This window comes from Macrobrachium nipponense, chromosome 2 (assembly GCF_015104395.2).
Source record: "Macrobrachium nipponense isolate FS-2020 chromosome 2, ASM1510439v2, whole genome shotgun sequence".
Lineage (NCBI taxonomy): Eukaryota > Metazoa > Arthropoda > Malacostraca > Decapoda > Palaemonidae > Macrobrachium > Macrobrachium nipponense.
Window position 1 is genome coordinate 156163373 of NC_087201.1, and position 18831 is coordinate 156182203.

Sequence of the window (18831 nt, forward strand, 5' to 3'; positions counted from 1 at the left end):
TTTTTATTTTTTAGTTTTTGATTTGTTTATTCTTAGCAAAAATGTTCGTGAAGGTTTACACACATACATACACATAATCTCTTTTAAGACTCGAGGAAAGAGAGCTACTTGTACCACCTCAGCACAGTAATGGCTAATTGCTAGAAATTCCACCATGTCCCACTACACGTATCTTAGTTTTTTATATTTATAGAGGAAATAAAGGCATTGCGGTTTACCAAAATGGAATAAGAAGAATGATATTTTTTTACCGTATGTGTGAAGCTTTTGTTTAAGCAGTGTGAGGTTTACCAGCGTAGAACTTTGCCCTTTGTTAGCTCAGCAATTACGTCATTGCTTACGCGTTTATGATAGTTATGACGGGTTATAGCATGTGTTACTGTGACGTGAAAAGAACGTAATCAATGTTAGAAAGAGCAGGTAAGTTTGAAATACCTATTCTTAGCGACTTGGCTTTGTTAAATGTTCAAATGTTAAAGTAAGGTTAAGTATAAAAGCGTATGGTGTATAATGGTCCAAATTGTACACAGCGCAGAGGTCAAGGTATAAACTATAAAAATGAATTTTACGAACATAATTACTCAGTAATCTTCCTCTCGTTAAAAGGGTTATTCAGGTAGCTCTAGTCACTTGATAGTTGTTATGGCGTCACGGATATGAAATGAGTTTGCTGCCATTGTTTGCATTCGGGATTGTATTCGACTCCGAAGCTGTGCCTCAGTAGGTTTATTTTCCAACTCGTTCCTTCATATGTTAGTTGACTTAAGATGTTTGATTTCTTGCCAGGTAAATTTTGAATCGGAGTAAGAGGAATATCGAGACCAGGAGTTGATTTAGGGGCAATAGAATAGCGTGATTTGATCTTAGCAATTGCCGTTATGACAGGTATATATATGACCTTCCCTGTCCTGTTGTTCCTGGAGACTTTTGTGATTGGGGAGAGATGGATCCCGAGAAAATGCTAATTTAGAACTGGATTAGGGGTACTGACGACCCCATTGTTGTGTGCGAGATTAGTAGGAAATGTTTGATGTTGATGACGTTGGGTTTCTTCCGACATATTCCAGGTGGAAGGTTTGAGAGAATTTCTAAGAAACGTGATGAAGTTTTTGTTGCCCATCACGAATAGCGGTAGATTCTTAAAGGCGTAACAAGGTTGAATCTTTCAGATGATTACTGGCTGATATCTAATGCAGGTTTCCTTGATAAAAGACTGAAAAATGCAAACCAAAAAAATGGCAGGCTGAAAAAGACTTGGAAATCAAGCAAACTGAATTCGGATGCGAAAGTCATTTTAAGGCAATTATACTATATTTAAAAAGACACTGTCGATTTGTAAATAAACTTTCGAGAAGAATGTTAGGCGTCAGATCACAGGATAGCATTAGAAATGACACAGTAAGGTAGTTGATTGTTATTATCAAGGTTGCTGTAAGGTAATAAAGAAGGCGACTTAGGTAGGAGCTGGAAGGCGCACTTGGATGAGAGCTACTGTCACCTATAAGTTGGTGGTTGGAAAGGAGTGGAGATTTGTGAAAGTGAAGTAATGATAATTTATCACTACGATTATTTTATTTTATTTTTTTTTTTTAAATTAATTTCTGAAGAACGGTAATGTGTGTATATTCTATTGTTTCATATTTACATTCTCGTTTTTCAACGCCTTTAGGGGAGAAGTGCCTTCTCGGTACAGTTCACTAATGCTAACCAATATCATATGTTGTCCATTTTATCTCGATCATGACTCGATCAGGTTTATTAGTGATCATCACTAGGTGCTTATAATCTGTTCTCATATGTCAAAGCTTTGGGTAATCACAGAGTGAATGTTTAGAAGATCACACTCGAGTTTTTGAACATTTTCCTTTTTTCACGCTTTTTCCATTCTAGGTTTACGTTTTATCGTTCCCTTTAATGTTTATTCTGACATAATAGTTCTGTCCAGATTTTTTTAAAGTATTTGTGAGGAATTTGTAACTATCTTAGATTTAACCACATTTGCCGTTCTCATGCAGTTTGTCCATTTGTATTCTCTCTCTCTCTCTCTCTCTCTCTCTCTCTCTCTCTCTCTCTCTCTCTCTCTCTCTCTCTCTATTGAGAACATTTTTATTACGTCTTCGATGTCAGTTTTTTTTAGAAAGAAAATCCATTGTTAATATCTTTAAACGATGAATTTCTGCCTTATAAATACTTTATTATAAGACGTCTTCATCATCATGCGAGCCATTTACTATTATAATTCTAAAGGTCTTTATTTTACTTTCTCAGTAGTCTATCATGATCTCGTCTTCCTCTCATAATTTTTTTGTATTTTGGCTGAAGACGTTCTAAAATGTTAGTGTTAGTGTGTATGCGCGCGCGCGCGTATTTATTTTGTAACTTCAATCCGAATTATTGGACCCACTGATGTGTAGATTTTGGCTCGGCCTCTCTAGCCGAGATGTCAGATTTGATGCATCCGTCATCTGAAATTCGTTCGTATGTTCGTCTTCGAATTTGGACGCGGCCCAGTATCCAAGATCTCTTACTCGTCCGTTTGTCAAAAAGAGGACCTTTCTCTGGTTGTGTTCATTTCAATAGAGGGAGAATACGAACGCCTCTTAACTCTTAAGCGACGACAAGACGTGTAACTCGACTCTTACAAAAAGAAGAAAGAGCAGGCTTCATATTTGGATGCAAAGACATCGTTAGCCTCTTTGCCTGATGATTCAGACTTCACCTCAGGGTACTTGAGGCGTTAACTTTGGAAACACATCCTCTCTCTCTCTCTCTCTCTCTCTCTCTCTCTCTCTCTCTCTCTCTCTCTCTCTCTGAATTTAAATGAGATACATGTCGTAGAATGTTGAATTTACGTTCCGTCGACTTCCTTTTTGTTTTCCCCTCTCTCTCTCTCTCTCTCTCTCTCTCTCTCTCTCTCTCTCTCTCTCTCTCTCTGAGGTAGGTGCGTGTGCCTTCAAGTGAGAACTCCCATTGATTGCTTGAATGGATCCATTTTGTTTTGATTAGCGCCATTGCTCGGGATAAGTCCGGAAGTAGATACAAGTGTGTCTTTTGATACACCAGGTGAGAGTCTTGTAACCGAAAGACTTAGCTTTGTTGAAATAACAGGTTTAACAGCACTGGTCTTTTAAGTGTTAAGCTTACATAATAGAATGTCGTGTTTTGGTGCTCAGTTTTCTTCGAGTTGATATAATTACATTTACGGATTAATTGCCTGGTTTCCCCATTGCTTTAAGTTTTTCACTTGCCAAAAAGCTTTTCTTTAAGTGCAGCTCGGGGCATTGTAAAGATAGTGGAATAAAGAGAATTATACATATGAGGTGGAGATATGCTGACATGTAGATATTACTTTGCGTGTGTTTGTCTCCTACCGACATCGTTAAGGTATGGTTGGTCATAGGTTTTATGTCCTTCCATATATCTGTTCGTCTGTCTGACAGTATGTCTGTCATGCTCGCGTCTTTATCTCGGCTCCTCCTTGATTACAGGAATTCCAGTTAAATTTTATACGAGATGTATATGAAAGGAGTCATTAATCTCTTTCCATCAGTGTACAGTCCCGCTTATCTTGTCATCGCAACCCCTATACAGCTGAAGAGATATCTGTGAAGGGAGGTTGTTCGTCTGTCTGTCTGTCTGTCTTCAGTCTTACAGTTTGTTGTCCTACACCGTGGAAGGGATCTCGCCGAAACCCGGTATCTATCTTGGCAGGAACTGTAGCCGCGTCTTCATTAATCAGGGTCCATTGAGAGAGAAGCGTGACCCAGTACGGAACGCGTATTGCTTTAGCAGCACTGTCAGAATGCTTTATATATATATATAGCTGACATAGCCAATGTGTCAGAGATTTGCGATGCATTGCCGTATGTTGGCATGCGAGGTGACACAACTAGCAACTTGAAAGCATTTTTTTCCAAATTTCTTTGCCGAAGTGAAATTTTATAAGATTATTTTACACTTTTTACAAATTTTTATTTGCTTTTGCAAATATGATTCTGTTTATATTGAATGGATGTCAAATGTAGATTGTATACGTATAGGTAATAGAACATTGGGTCGTGTATTTTATTTCAGCCTACGTTTTCCTAAGTTTATTTTGACCCTCGATTGATTCTTTGATTTGTAACAAGGGTTTGGATCTTACAATTTTGCAATATATATAGTTACCTAACATAACTTCCTCTCATACAAATTTTGATGATTAATAATTTTAATACAGTAATTTTACGAAGAAATTTACCTTTATAGTCCTGTATGTATCGAAACAGTAAAAACATAAACCCAAAGTCAAAGAACTTCAGTCGGCCGTCAACGTAAATATTGAAAACGTAGGTCTCAATGAAATATGGAATACAGTGTTCTGTTGCCTAAATATTCAATGTTCCTTCAGTCTTCCACTTCATAATTCTTCCAGACATTTTCGTTGTCCACTGTACCTTACAGACCTTACCTTACAGCTCGTTCGGGTTTCCCAAGGTCCCTCAGTGTGAGGCACCTTTAATGTCTACCAGAGAATTGCTAATGCTTTGCATCTTCCAAAATTGGATGGTCTGGGATGCATCTTAGATATTTGTCGAGCTTATTCGTCAACACATCTACGCTCACTCCTGATATGTTCCTCAGATGAGCTGGCAACGGATTGAATAGACGCTGCATTGTCGATGCTGGTGCGTAGTGGATTAATGTCCTGAGGCCTACAGGATATGATGACTTTGATATTCATTGTTTTGATGGCTGTGTATTAGAGAGTGGGTGGCGTAAATGCAGTTCCCTAATGCCTCCCTTTCAACAATTCCCTCCACGTAATGTACAGTAATTACCGGTTCCCAAGGTCAGCTATATGTGCCAGACGCCAGAACCCCTGTCATCACTGTCGCCAACACCACACTGTGTGATCATCATAACCTCCTCCTCCTCCTCCTCCTCCTCCATCAGCCATACACGGACCTTCCTTTCTGATAGAGGGCAATCTGTTTCACATTTGTCTCAGCGCTATGTTAATGTCGCACAAGACATTATGTCATTAAGGAGATTAGCAGCGTCCTTGTTTCTCTCTGCTTATTTGTTATTTGTGACTTCTGAAAGAGCGTCGTAGGAATCAGTTAGAAAAATTATAATAAATGGAAAGAGAAGTATTTCTAGTTGAAAGATATTCATATTGAAGTCAGTGGCCCTGACCTCAATACTTATTCTTTTTCTCCTATGGAAAGCTTTTCAGGGATGAGGAAAAATCATCCGCGATTCTTCCCATGTCATTTTTCTTTTTCTAGTAGACGGACCATTTCTCCACCTCTCATGGTGGCTTCATCAGGACTGGATTATAAATCGACATACTCGGTTTTTATTACTGCAAGCTAGTTTTTAGTACTACCTGCATGTAGCTATATTCGCAGGTAAATGAAAACAGAACATAATATCTCCTCCAGGTAATCTCTCTCATCTCCCTTCCTGCATCATCATCATCATCATTTCGTCTTTAGTTCTCGTATATCCCGGAAGGGGGGATATAGTCCGGATAGCGCACCTCACGCGGTGCACTGTAGGCATTACTTCGGAGAGTTCTTTGCAGCGTCCCTTCGGCCCCTAGCTACAACTCTTTTTCATTTCTTTTCCTGTATCTCTTGTTTATATTCTCTCTCTGTTCCATCTTACTTAGCACCCTCTCTTAACAATGCTTTGAGGTTTTCCTCCTGTTACACCTTTCAGACCTCTTTCAACAGTCGGTCACCGTTTCAGCGCTGTACGACCTCAGAGGTCGCAGTGCTTGGCCTTTTGGTTTAAGTTCTACAGTCTGTTCTGTCCGTTCTCGTATGATCTCGTCTCGCCATTGACTACATCGTCGTCGTCAGCAGCATCCTCTAGCGTCAACATTTGGCTCGTGTCCCGCAAAGACACGTATCCATGGCAGTGAACTTTGCAGCAGCACAGCCATTTGGGCTGTCACTCTCGTGAGCTCTTGTGATTTATCTCTCAGATGCTTCGGAAGGTCATTTATGTTTCGTCGGGTCAGCAGCAGCAGCTCCCCTTTAAACGTTAAACGCTTGCTGAAGAGAGTTGTTAGTCTTCGTAAATGCTTCTGTTTACTGAAATGAGCACATGAACTCGCAGGAAACTGTATATTTATTCATTTTCCTTTTGTTCTTACTGTAGGCTTGATTCGGGGGTTGTGAGTGCCGTCAGTCCACCTCTCGCTGTGCACTGTAGGCATTAATTATGTTCTTTGCAACGTCCCTTCGACCCCTAGATGCAACCATTTTCACTCCTTATACTGTACCTCTGTTCATATTATCTCTTCCATCTTACTTTCCACCCTCTTCTAACATTGTTTCACAGTGCAACCCCAAGGGTTTCCTCCTGTTACGCCTTTTAAACCTCTTAATCTCAGTTTTCCTTTCACTCTCAATTTCCCTTTCAGCGCTGAATGACCTCATATGTCCCACCACTTGGCCTTCGGCCTAAATTGTATATTCTGTCAATAGACTTGGTTTGATCTCACTCCCGAAAATGATGCGCAGGACCTCCACATTTTTATTTGTTGTATACCCTTATTCAGAGACATTGTAAGAATCGTGCTGTGTACTCCATGTTGATCACCAAATTCACACTCATAACACTGACAATAAACATTCACAGACAGTTAACACTGTCTGCTCTTGATCATTCAGAGTTACTGTGGCTACAATGCATCATATTTGCATTTATTTCCCGAGTCATTTCATTTTTATTATTATTATTATTATTCAGAGGATGACTTGAAATTCAAGCTTCCTAAGAATATGGTGTTCCTTCGACTAAAAATAACAGAAGGTAATGGGAAATACAGAAAGGGGAGACCAGTTATTAGAAAAAGGGATGAAATAACATAATAATGAATAATGAAAATATGACGAATATAATCCGATCTTTTCGGAAAGCACATATTCTTAATCACCTTGTGGTTTCACCAACAGTATACGCTTAAGTATTGGAGAGATGGTTAATATCTGACAAATTATTGTATGTACTAAGTCACCCGGAACTAGATCCTATATTTATTTGTTCAGGCGATGTTGTTGCACAGTCAAACATTGTTTACAAGTTGTTGTGATTCCAAAGGCACGCCAAAGACAGCTGTGTTTGCTCTTTCGTCGTTCGTCTGCCCATAGGTCAAAGTTGCAGGCCGCCTTAAATATAAAATTTTAAATCTACCATGTCAGTCGTTTCCCAGGAGCATGTGCGTAATTCCTCAATAAAAATATGAACTCATACTTCCCTAGGACTGTAATACATAAAAATTCGTAGTTAGATATTAGTATTGAAAAATTACTGTAATCTATTTATAAAAATTGTTAACAGAGTTCTCTTAAAAAATAAGATGCGAACAAGAAGTCCAACTCTCTCTCTCTCTCTCTCTCTCTCTCTCTCTCTCTCTCTCTCTCTCTCTCTCTCTCTCTCTCAGAATATAAAATAAGTATTTGTAAGATGGGGCATTTAAGCTATCTTAGCTATGCAAAGTCATCAAACAGTGCCTAAACAATATTTAGTTAAGACTTCTCTATAACCAACCAATTATTAATTTTGCAGTGTTTTATTTTTGAAGGACGGAGTATTTCGAAGTCCACAACACTCCAAGACACAAACATTTATATCCTTGGTCATTATTTTCTTCTGCTACTCCATTTACTCACATCTAAAGCATTGTATAGTCTCTCGAATTCCTTCTTTACTGTCCGAATTCCTTCTTTTCTGTCCCGTACTGCTGAAGAGGCAATTGACGTCATTCGAACAACGATGTAAGTGAAATTGGAGAAATAAGTATATCGCAAACATGTCTGCGGGCATTCTGCTCGAGGATGCTCATGTCTTTAAAAGTAAAATCATTCTGGAGGATGCCTGCTGATTTGTTTTATTCGTTGCTACGGAAGATTTACGTGTTTTTCATGTTTTCTGCTTTCAGTTTTTTTTTAGTTCTGTAACAATTTCGATTAAATACAAATAATTTTTTGCGTGTTTATAGTATGTTATCCTTCTTATTCTCTTTCATCAGTTTTGTTGAACAGTCGCGTGTGACTGGGAATGATTTTGGTGTGGTTACAGACAATAAAATACCTTGAAGAAAACTGCGACGTTATTAAAAAAACCGGGCTTATAATTTGTTCCGCTGTCGGCGTGGTTAACTAAAAGACCCTTGAAGGTTTATTTTATTCGAATATGTGAGCACCCATCATTTTCATCAGTGCTTAAATGAAATATAACGTGCGTTCTGTGAATAAAACATAAATCATTGAAAGTCTTGAAGTTATATTGATAGCTACCATACTTTAGTTCATTATAGAGTGAGTGGGTCATGACAAGTAAATAATTAGGCTACTTAAGATATGATTGTTCACAAGTGTTTCGCAAAACTGTACTTTAGGATGAATTAGCGTATGTTTAGGCTTATGAAATCCATCTATTCTCCTCTCCCAGTTGCTGTATTGAACCGAATACGCGAGACAGGAATCAGCTTTTATGGTCTGTGCTTGAAACTAGATGAGAGAGAATTAAGGGAACTTTTGTGTGTTGTTATTTTATGACGGTGGCATTGGGACCTTTCCTCGGTTTCATAATCCCCAATTCCGATTCCTTTGTGAAGGGCCTCTCTTTTGTTGGGCTGCCCATTGTAAGACGATCCAGGGGCGGAGCTTGAGTTCTCTTGGAAATATCGTATTTCTAAGTGTCGGGGCAAATTTGGATTTGATGGAGCCCGAACATGGCGCAAGTGTTTTATTTCGCTGGTAGAAAATAAATTGCCCGTGTGATTTCCCTCACGAGAGAGAGAGAGAGAGAGAGAGAGAGAGAGAGAGAGAGAGAGAGAGAGAGAGAGAGAGTGACTCGGCCTCCTTAGAGGTAATCCTCACTTAACTGGGATACAACCATTGTAAGATAAGATTTCTCTCTCTCTCTCTCTCTCTCTCTCTCTCTCTCTCTCTCTCCCCGTGAATATTAATATATGTATTATTTTATTACGTTTGTATTTGTATTGAACGTTTTCTTTTGATATCGTTGTTTCTGTATTTCTTCTGTGTTGTTAGGTAATGTAATCCGGTCTCTAATGTCATCCGTTATTTTGCAGGTTACATTGAATGGCATCGAAATAACAACATTCCTAGTTGAGCGGATGAAAGAGGACTTTCGGCCCTATCTCAGTGGTGTGGTTCCACCAATAATTGATAGATTAGGTAAGGAATTTATTTTGATTCATTTTCTCCAATTCAAATGTTATGTCATTGTTTGGCAGTCATAAGCAGCCTTTTGTAGTTTATGTCAGCCGCATCAGGTCAAGCCTTTTATGCATATATGAACGTGCCCAAAGTTGCCACTGAAAAAATGCATAATAGTCCTCATGCTGTGAAGTTAACTATGTTGTAATGTTTGTTGAGCCACTTCAGAAAATTGTATAGTATACATCAATTATTATCTCTCTCTCTCTCTCTCTCTCTCTCTCTCTCTCTCTCTCTCTCTCTCTCTCTCTCGTCTACATTTCAGTAAATTGTTGTTGACTGGGGTGCAATAAATTTCAAATGCATATTTTCACAAAAAGATTTAACTAATATTACCATTCCCCAGGTAGAGGTTCATGCTTTAATTTTACTGTAGTTCTTTTTATTTGGAATTTATTCCTGATATTCATTGCATGATAGGAGTATGCCAGATTGTTTTTGAAATTTTAATTAACATATTGTGCTGAGGTCAGAGGTATATTATACCCATGAGAAAGGCTATATTAGCATTAAATTGTATGATTTATTCCTTTAAATTACATTGGGATGGCAAGATTCAATAGAACTCAGTAAGGATTTTGTGAAATGACACTCAGTCATGTAAGCAGACAGACTAATTAAAATAAATCTGTGCTTTTAGAAATTTTCTGACTGCGGTTGTAATTTGGGTGGCATACATATGAAAGTAACTTCCTTATTCTGTTGTTTGATATTTTAGAGACTCTCCTGAGGTTTTATTTGCTATAGAAATAAATATCCTTTCAGGTGGTCAGTAATCCCTCTTCTTGCCCCTCAAGTTTACACTTCTCTTATATTGCAGGTGATAGTAAAGATGCAGTCAGAGAAAAGGCACAAATACTCATATCTGCATTAATGGTTCACGTTTTAAGTCCAAATAGTATGTTTGAAAGACTCATACCAGCCTTCGCTCACAAGAATGGAAAAGTCCGTGAAGAAGTTATGGCATGTCTACAGAACGCACTAAACAAGTTAGTAATTTTATACATTCTTTTGTTGTTTCGAGTGTTTGTTAATAGTATACAGATTTAGTTATCCGTTTTGCCAGGTGATGATGATTTAAATACTAAAATTAGCTGTAGTTGAATAGTAAATAATTATTTAATAATAAAAAAACCTAGTTCATTTTTGGATCTCAATTTTATCGTTGAACGTTTCAGATAACGCATCGTTTTCTAGTATTACAATGGGAATTTATCCAGAGCTGTTTTGTGCAGAAAAAAAATTATTGTATCCATGAGACTTTTTAGTACAAGTCAGTGAGATATTAAGATAGCTGATGCTAACATAGTTGATGGTAATATTCTTGGGTGGGATCAGATGGGGTGGTTGACAGTTATCTTTTTGGAAGTTGTTGTGTTTACCTTTTGTTCCCTCAGTTAATTCAGGGTACAAATGTTTATAATTGCAGTATATTACTCGAAAATGTAAACTAAGAATCCATCAAAGTTCATTATACTACAATTCGAATTTGAAAAACTTTTGAACTCATCATTAAATTATAATACTGTTAGGATTTTTTGGAAATATTTAGAATTTGAATGATGTATTTTGTGCAAATTGGAAGCCGAGTAACTCGTACTACCAGTTAGTAATTCACCTGAAACTTCTGTTTCATGAAGACTTCTATTTAAGTCAAGGTGCAATTTCAGTCTTTGTTCAAATGATTTACTGAGTATATTTATACATAATCTGTTCTTTCTTATAGAACTTTCAAGTTCATTTACTGTAAATGAGTAAAGGAATTTTCAAGAGTTAAATTGGCGATTTTTTTTTTTTTTTTTTTACCAAGTAGAACACTTTCCAGTTCCGAGTATGAATGTTTTCTTTATTTTCAGTCATGGTGCCGGATCAATTACTGTTTCCCGCCTCGTCCCACACATCGTCAAATTGTTATCAGATCCTACAGCCCCTGTGAGAGATTGCGCCTTCAATACATTAGTTGAGTGTTATAAACATTATGGAGATAGATTGAGAGCTGACTTATCGAAGAAACACAATATTCCTCCTGCAAAGTAAGTTATTAGTTTGTGGTAAAATTGAATAAAGTAGTGTAACATCAAACCTATTTTTCAAGACAGTAATTTAGGGATACAGAATTTATAATTTTCCAGTGCACATTAAATGCATTGTTTTAATGTTTTATGTTATGGAGGTTATGCATTGGTCGTTATTGTAGACTACAGACGTGAATTTTTTTAAGCAGGTACAGGGCATTATTGGAAAAGTATTTTTATGGAATTCAGTAAAATTACCCATTTGCATAATCTTACTAAAATTTACTTTTATATTAGTTAGGTAGTCTGATATGCAATTAGGAAATCAAAGAGACCACTGCAGGTACCTTATTGTTGCCTATATTCCTATCAGGAAGCATTTGTTGGATTTAATATAACGTAGAGGGTTAAAAAACTAAATACGTAATGGAGTTGACATTTACCATACATATAAGAAGCAAGCTAGGATTATGCTTTTATAATAAAAAAATATTGCTGTTTTAGTGGTAGCATTCTGTGTGAGAATTGTACTACAGCATTGTGTTTTAATGCATTTACCTTTGTTCATCCCTCTTGATCCATTCCTGATATTTAGAGAAAGTGATATGAAACTAATGTGACCATAACACGTTTAGCTCTTGTGATTTCGATTTTAACTAGCATCAAATCAGTTCTGACCAAAGATTGTTGAAAGATATTTAACCAAAATCTTGATTTTTTTTCCAACTTATTCAGTAATTTCAGTATTTTAAGTATTTTCCCCAATGAAGAGTTAATCCATTTGGTTTTAGTCATGTTGGATCTGAGAACTTTGGTTAATTTTTTTTGGTCAATTGTATATTAAGTCTATGAATGAAAAACTCTTGGAAAGAACTTGGCAGTAAGGTTTTGTAACATTTTAGTCACTTCTGTACTGTGCTCTTCCTGCCTAAATTCCCATCAGATATAAGTGTTTATATATCCTCTTCATGATTACCTGAGCCTTGCTAAAGATCTTTTCCCAGTTCCCTCCATATGTACTGCTCTTCTGACAAACTTCCTAAAGTCTCCTTGGATGGATTAACAAGTCTTTGAGACATCATAACCATTGTAACTCCTAATCCTTGTAATATGCCCAAAGCATCTCAGTCTTTGGAGGTCTTAGTCTTTTCCAGCATCTAGATAATTCTCTCCCAGTTCTACATTCATAGTACGATCTTCTCATTGAGTTCATCCACGATTCTTGGTATTCTATGATCAAATCTTACCAAATAGCCATTGTTTCTGTTTCATATGGTAGCTTATCCTTTATGTCCTGTCAGGTGTATTTGGGGTCTTTCTCTTAATGAGATATTGTTGACCAGAAGACTAGGCGCCTTTCCATTTTGTCCATGATGATGCAGTCTCTGACTGCTCTGTCATTGGATTCACAATCTAATGTGGCTCCCATTTCTCTTACAGCCTCACATTTTTCCCACAACAACCACTTGGCCTTTGTCCTGATTGTACTTTTCCCCCTAATCCTTTCTAGTCCCCCATTCTTTTTTATTTCCAGTCCTCTCCTTTCATTTCCACTCTTCCTTATATCCACCACCTCTTAAGATTCTGTTGTAAACACTAGGTCGCCTTCATAGGGCAATTCTCTGGGTCCCTTGTGTTTCCACTTATTTGTAGCTTCCAGTGTATGATAAACAGCAGTGAGCTCAGCATTAATCCTGGATTGACACCATTTATCTCACATACTTCTGACACCTGCAATTGTCTTTACATTAATGAATTGTTTTGTTTTCTTCTGTCTTTGTAAATCTTACTTAATTCCAGTATTTGTTTATATTGTGTTGGATGTCTTTTTCAAGATCGACAAGTATATGGCATAATTTTTTTACCATTTCGGTACTTTTATTGGAGTTTCCTCATTATACAGATTGCTCATGTTGTGGATTCCCCTAGCGTGAAGCCAGACCAACATTTATCGGTTTTACAGTAATTATTTTCCTCAACCTATCATCCAGCACCTATATCCAGTATTTTCATATCCTGTTCAAGTAATCATGTATCTCTGGGGGATATTTGCATTGCATTGCATCCCCTTTTCCTTTGTATATTATTATTGTAAAGTTCTTTTCCCACCCTTCTGGTCCTATCTCTGCCTTTCAGGTGTTCATATATTCTAGTGAGCTTATGGTGCTATGGAAGCTCAGTTTTTATCTTCTCATGGGCATTCAGCTTTTATTTATTTCTATATCTGGTATGCCAGTGGCCTCCAGTTCGTAATTTTTCATTTAGGTTTTTTCAGTATCTGTTTTCAACTTTAATTTCTCCTTTTGCCCTGTACATTTTTTCCATCTTTCCTCAGTTACTTTGCTGCTTTTTAATATTTTTTCTTTTTTCTTCCACTCTCATGAGATGCAATTCAAATTACTCGCACCTCATCTGCAATTACCACCTGCCATTTTGCATCCCACCTTTTTTTTTTTGTATAGTACATCTCTGCCCTTTTCATTCCAGTCATCTGTCAGAGCTTGAAAGTTTTTTTTTCCTCTTTAAGTTTTAATTTTTAGCTCATGATTCCACCACCAGGTGCATCTTTCTTTACTGCACATGCTACTACTGTTGTCCAGTGTTCCTTCTTTTAATGGTTTTCACCAGTCACTTTTAGTCTATATTTGCTAACACTTTCTTAATGTGCCTTTCTGACTTCTGTTTTTCAGTTTGTTTTTATTTAAAAAAATATTTTCTATCCCACACCATTAGATTAGCTTACAGTAATCTATGTTAGGTTAAATAATGCATTCGTTGGGTATCGTCCATACTTTCATTATGAAAAATCAATTCCTTTTTTGCTTGCTCTCTCTCTGATACTGTTTGCTTCTTTCTGGCTTCCTTAGGTATTTTATACATGAACTTGAATCCTTGGTCACATCTTATAATAAGTCTTTCATGCAAGGCCAGTATGGGTGAATGGTCTTGTTAAAGTATTTTGCATTAAGTAGAAAAAAATTGTATAACAAATCAGTATAAGATCCAAGTGACCCCACAAATTGTCAACAGTAAAAGTAGAGGAAGAGCATGAGAGTCTTTTAAAGATGGAAGAGTGAAATGTGAAAGGAGATGATTGAAAATTAGTGTAATGTAAATTATATTAAGGGATTTTTCATGAGTGAAGTGCATTAGAACAGTAAATGGCAAAGAGGAGGAGGAGCAGCCTCATATAGTGGAATGGCCGTACTTTAGAAGAGGTAGAACATTTCTGTTGCTTTGGTGGCTCATTGGACTGAAGCATCAGGTATTGTGAGAACAGCAAGAAAAAGTAGCAGCAGTCTTAGATTACAGATAAAAAGTATCTGGTTAACAAATATAAACATTTTTTATATGTATGTGGTTTTGAAATTATACATTTTAAAATGCTAAGATTCTTGTAAAATGCTAAGATTCTTGTCTGGTGTTTGGTGGTAAGACCATATACAGATGAGGAAATTGCATAGATGTGTGGTAGACAGTGGGAGTCTACTTACATCTCAAAGAATGAAATACAGTAGAGTGATGAGAAGGGGCTTGAATCATTCATCCAGAAAAGAAGTAGATCTAGAGGTAGCAGGATGAAGACCATTAGGAAGGGCTAGAACATTTTAGAAAAAAGACAGATGGAGATCTGTACCAGATAGGTACTCTGGCAGAAAGTGTTCAGAACAGAAGAAAAGGGAGAGGACTTGGTTTATGTCACACCTTGTAATGGTAAACTTTGATGTAAAAATGTTAGTTATGTAGGTTAAATGTAATACACAAGGTTTTAGAAGATTTCAAGTTTTATCCTTGTAATGCTATCAGGCTTTTATTGCAGTGATAGGAAAAAGGATTCTGAGCCACCAAAGGAAACAAAAGCAGCAGTAATCAAACTAAATTTTGTTTAGTGGTTTAATCCCTAAATTGATAACTTTTTATCACATTCATTGATGAAAGTTATCAATGATAGGAATGTTGAATGAACCATACTGCTGTAGGGCTACAAAAAACTTGTCAAATGAAATAAAGACAATGGTTGATTAATGTAATTACAGTATCAGCAGTTCTCTTTATATTAGTATTAAAACTAATTTTGCACATCATCAGAAGAAAATACACACAACACTTAAGATTGGAAATGTAAGATATGCTTTCATTTTATTATGGAAATGGAAACAAGGCAGGCATAAATGAAAAAGTTTGACCATTAAGGGGGAAGAAACAAAAGAATGGATAAAAAAAAAACCTGAGTACTGCTTATAGTGTGCCATGCATGGTTCACTGTAGGCTTGACCTGCAACAATTGTATTGGACACCTACCACTTTATTGGAACCAGTGACAGATCAGGCAGCATAACAATAGTTCTTGATGCATCTGGTTCTTGATAGAAAAGTACAGTATTACTGGTTTGTATTCTGTTAAAACCTTAGGAACAGGGTGCATATATAAAGTTAAGTCATGGGTTTTTCGAAGATTTGATGACCATATGAATCATGTACATTATTTGCTCATAGTATATTGTTACAATGTCACTATCACAGATTAGAATATTTTTGCTCTATTTATAAATCTGTAAACTTCTTTTACTAGAGCTTTTGCTATTAAATGGGGATTTTTGGCCACAGAAATTATTGCAATTATTATTTTGTTGTTTTACTGATATCTGTGTTGTATTGTACTTATTAGGTATAAAACACCTTCAGAAAGAAAACCACTGAACATTTCCTTTGTAATCTTATGCCTACTAATTTGTAAAAGAAAACCTTTTAGACCTTGCAAGTTGAAATAGTTTATCACTAATGCTTTTGAACAAACATATAAAGTATGTAGTTGTGAAGGCAAATGTGAACATTTAAAGGTTGGAGTTTATTAATACAGAAAATAAGAGGTATTGATTGTGGTAAAAATATGTCTTCCCCATGAGGTTAGTTAATTACTCAATTAGGAAAAATAAAGGAAGTAATGCGTATTCAGGTGAGCAAAAAGGTAAGAGGGGAAAGGAGGATCAGGTTTGGTAGAAGTATAGGTTATGGAAAAGGTGGGGCATAAGACTATTCTTTACTATGAATCTAGTATGGAGAGGACACTGAGTAAGAGTGTGTGCATTTATAACTCTTTTTTAAGGAAATGGGAAACTTCACTGCATATACGTACTATATTGCACATTATTTTTTTTCTTAAACCTATTTTGATGGTATATAATCATACATGAAGAATGAGCATAATAACACTTCAGAAGTCCCCATAATTGAGATTTAGTGTGGGTAATTCTTTAGTTTGATATTTGACAGAATAGTACAGGTTTCTTGCCCCTGGAGTCTTCCGTTTGGTAACAAAATGTGCATGATGGTGAAGCTAGTGTGTTATGGTTTCTTCTGGTGTTGAAGTTGAGGCATAGGTTACTGGTATTTCATATATACCTGTAAGATTTGTTACTGTTGTTGAATTGCATGTGTACTTGATTTCAGGTGCATGTTCCTTGGGTTTATAGTAAATAATTAGTAAGTAATGGCCAAATTTTGATAATCACATCAAGAAGAAACTGTTCATTATAAAAAGATTGATATTCAAGGCCTTTTTTTTATTTTTTTTTATTTCAGACTTCCAGCTTTAATGACAAGATTCGACGAAGTAAGAGACACCGGCCTCTTGTTACCCACAGCCACTTCGCTAACTGGCATAGCTGAAGGTAAGTACATAAATATTTCTGCAATGTATAATTATGAGTCAGTTTTTGAGAAGTTTGGTTTTGATATAGGTGGTTTTACCCTTTTTTTTATATTTTATTACTTGCTGATCTGGATAAAACATCATTAATAATGTGTAAATTTTTTAGAAGTTTGGTTTTGATAGAGGTGCAGTTACCCTTCTTTTCATATCTTGTTGTTGATCCAGATAAAGCATCATTGCATACTAACAGAAAAACAAAAATACTTTGCACCTGCTGAAAGTTTTTGTTAGGTGTGAAATGGGACATAGTTTAATGATGTTTTGTCAGGGATATATGGGTATATAATAAAATGAGATTCAAGTTGGTGAAAACAAAATTTACAAAATATGCCCTCATGTTCATTGATTGTGGACTCCAGTTTAATGCTCTCTCACTCTCTATTCCTCCAACAATTTGGTATTGAATTGGTAACTATGCTCTAGGCAGTGGCAGCCATTCTGTCTTGAGATTATAAACTTTATGATCACTATATTAAAAGGGTGAATACAGAATAAAGTAAATATTAAGTTAAAACAGTAACTATTATTTTTCTTTTTACATTGTAGCAGATTTAATTGCTTCATAACCAGTATTAGACTATGATAATTATCCAGGTATTGAATTTTGAATTATGAAAATCTTTTTCACAGTATTGTGCCACGCATTTCCTTTAATTCACAGGAAGTAAACAAGGAACACTTTTATTGTACATTACATATACAAGACTTCCTTACAATTTAACAGACTTACAACATACCCAACTTACACTTAACATTGCCATGATAACAGCTGGTGATTGGACTCTATGAGTAGGCTTTCAACTGTATGCTGAAAAACAAACTTAGATGGAAACCTGAGTATGATACCGACATTAAATTGGGAGAAAACTATTGGGTAAATTGGAAGTTTAGGTCTTTATTTTTTATATAGTACCTTACAGTAAAGCTAGAAACTTGCAATAATCTTTAGACCTTATAAAAAAATTCATAGTGTGGGTTGCTGATAAATCAACTCTAGATTAATGTTTATAAAAAGCTGTTTTATCTATGTTTAGGTATGATTACAGTTAATAGATCAACTTCAGGTCGTCACTTCCAACATGACATCATGCAAATGGCCTCTGAATTTCCGCCACTTGTGTCTTCATCTTCCACAGATCTTTACTCATCTCCATCCTCCCTTTTCATAGTTTTCATCCAAGTAGGTCTTGGTCTTCTACTTTTCTGGTGCCCATAGGAGTTCACCTAATACTATCACTTACTATTCTCCCAGAGCTTGTGCGTCACTGTAAAACATACCATTATTTTTCTAGCCACAGGATGTGGTGGTTCCACTTAAGAGAGTACAATACTGGATATCCTGTAACAACTATTATGTCCATAGATCTTGCTTATGTGTTCTTGTTAAAGGCCATAGTGTGATGATTTTTGGTTTTGAAGAGGGCCACTTCCAATCTTTCCACTTTGCTGAAATAACCAAGTTTTACACATATCTTGAGCAGTAATTTTTGCTGGAGCCAGTCATTCAGTTAGGTATGGAGTTCAGTAAAGGCTTTTGTTTCACCCAGAACGCTAGATAACATGGCCAGGATCAGAATCTTCAGAAATTGTTTCAAGAGGGATTCATAGCAACTCTAAAATATTGTATGGTATTAGGAAAATTGGAAGAATTTGACTGACGTATTAATTTTATTCCATTAGGAACCCAAAATTATATTAGAGCATTAAAATATTGTTCTAAAGAATACTTGAATAATGAAATACTTTTAGAAAAGTATTTGACTATGCAATAAATTAGATAACCTTATTCTGACTGACATTCAGAGCAATTCTGTTTTGTACTGTATACTTGCCTTTTGAAATGTCTTAAGATAAGTTAAGA

The 18831-nt window shown here is 36.2% G+C and overlaps 1 protein-coding gene across 5 annotated transcripts in view; it reads left to right on the forward strand.

Annotated features, from left to right (window-relative positions):
* LOC135221061 (CLIP-associating protein 2-like) overlaps window positions 1-18831 on the forward strand; it is a 426064-nt gene that overhangs the window by 105508 nt on the left and 301725 nt on the right. For all 5 annotated transcript variants that reach the window (XM_064258816.1, XM_064258818.1, XM_064258820.1 and 2 more), the window contains exons 3-6: window positions 9095-9200; window positions 10063-10231; window positions 11099-11275; window positions 16841-16929. In XM_064258816.1, the coding sequence (XP_064114886.1) occupies window positions 9095-9200; window positions 10063-10231; window positions 11099-11275; window positions 16841-16929 (541 nt within the window). The remainder of the gene's footprint in view (window positions 1-9094; window positions 9201-10062; window positions 10232-11098; window positions 11276-16840; window positions 16930-18831) is intronic.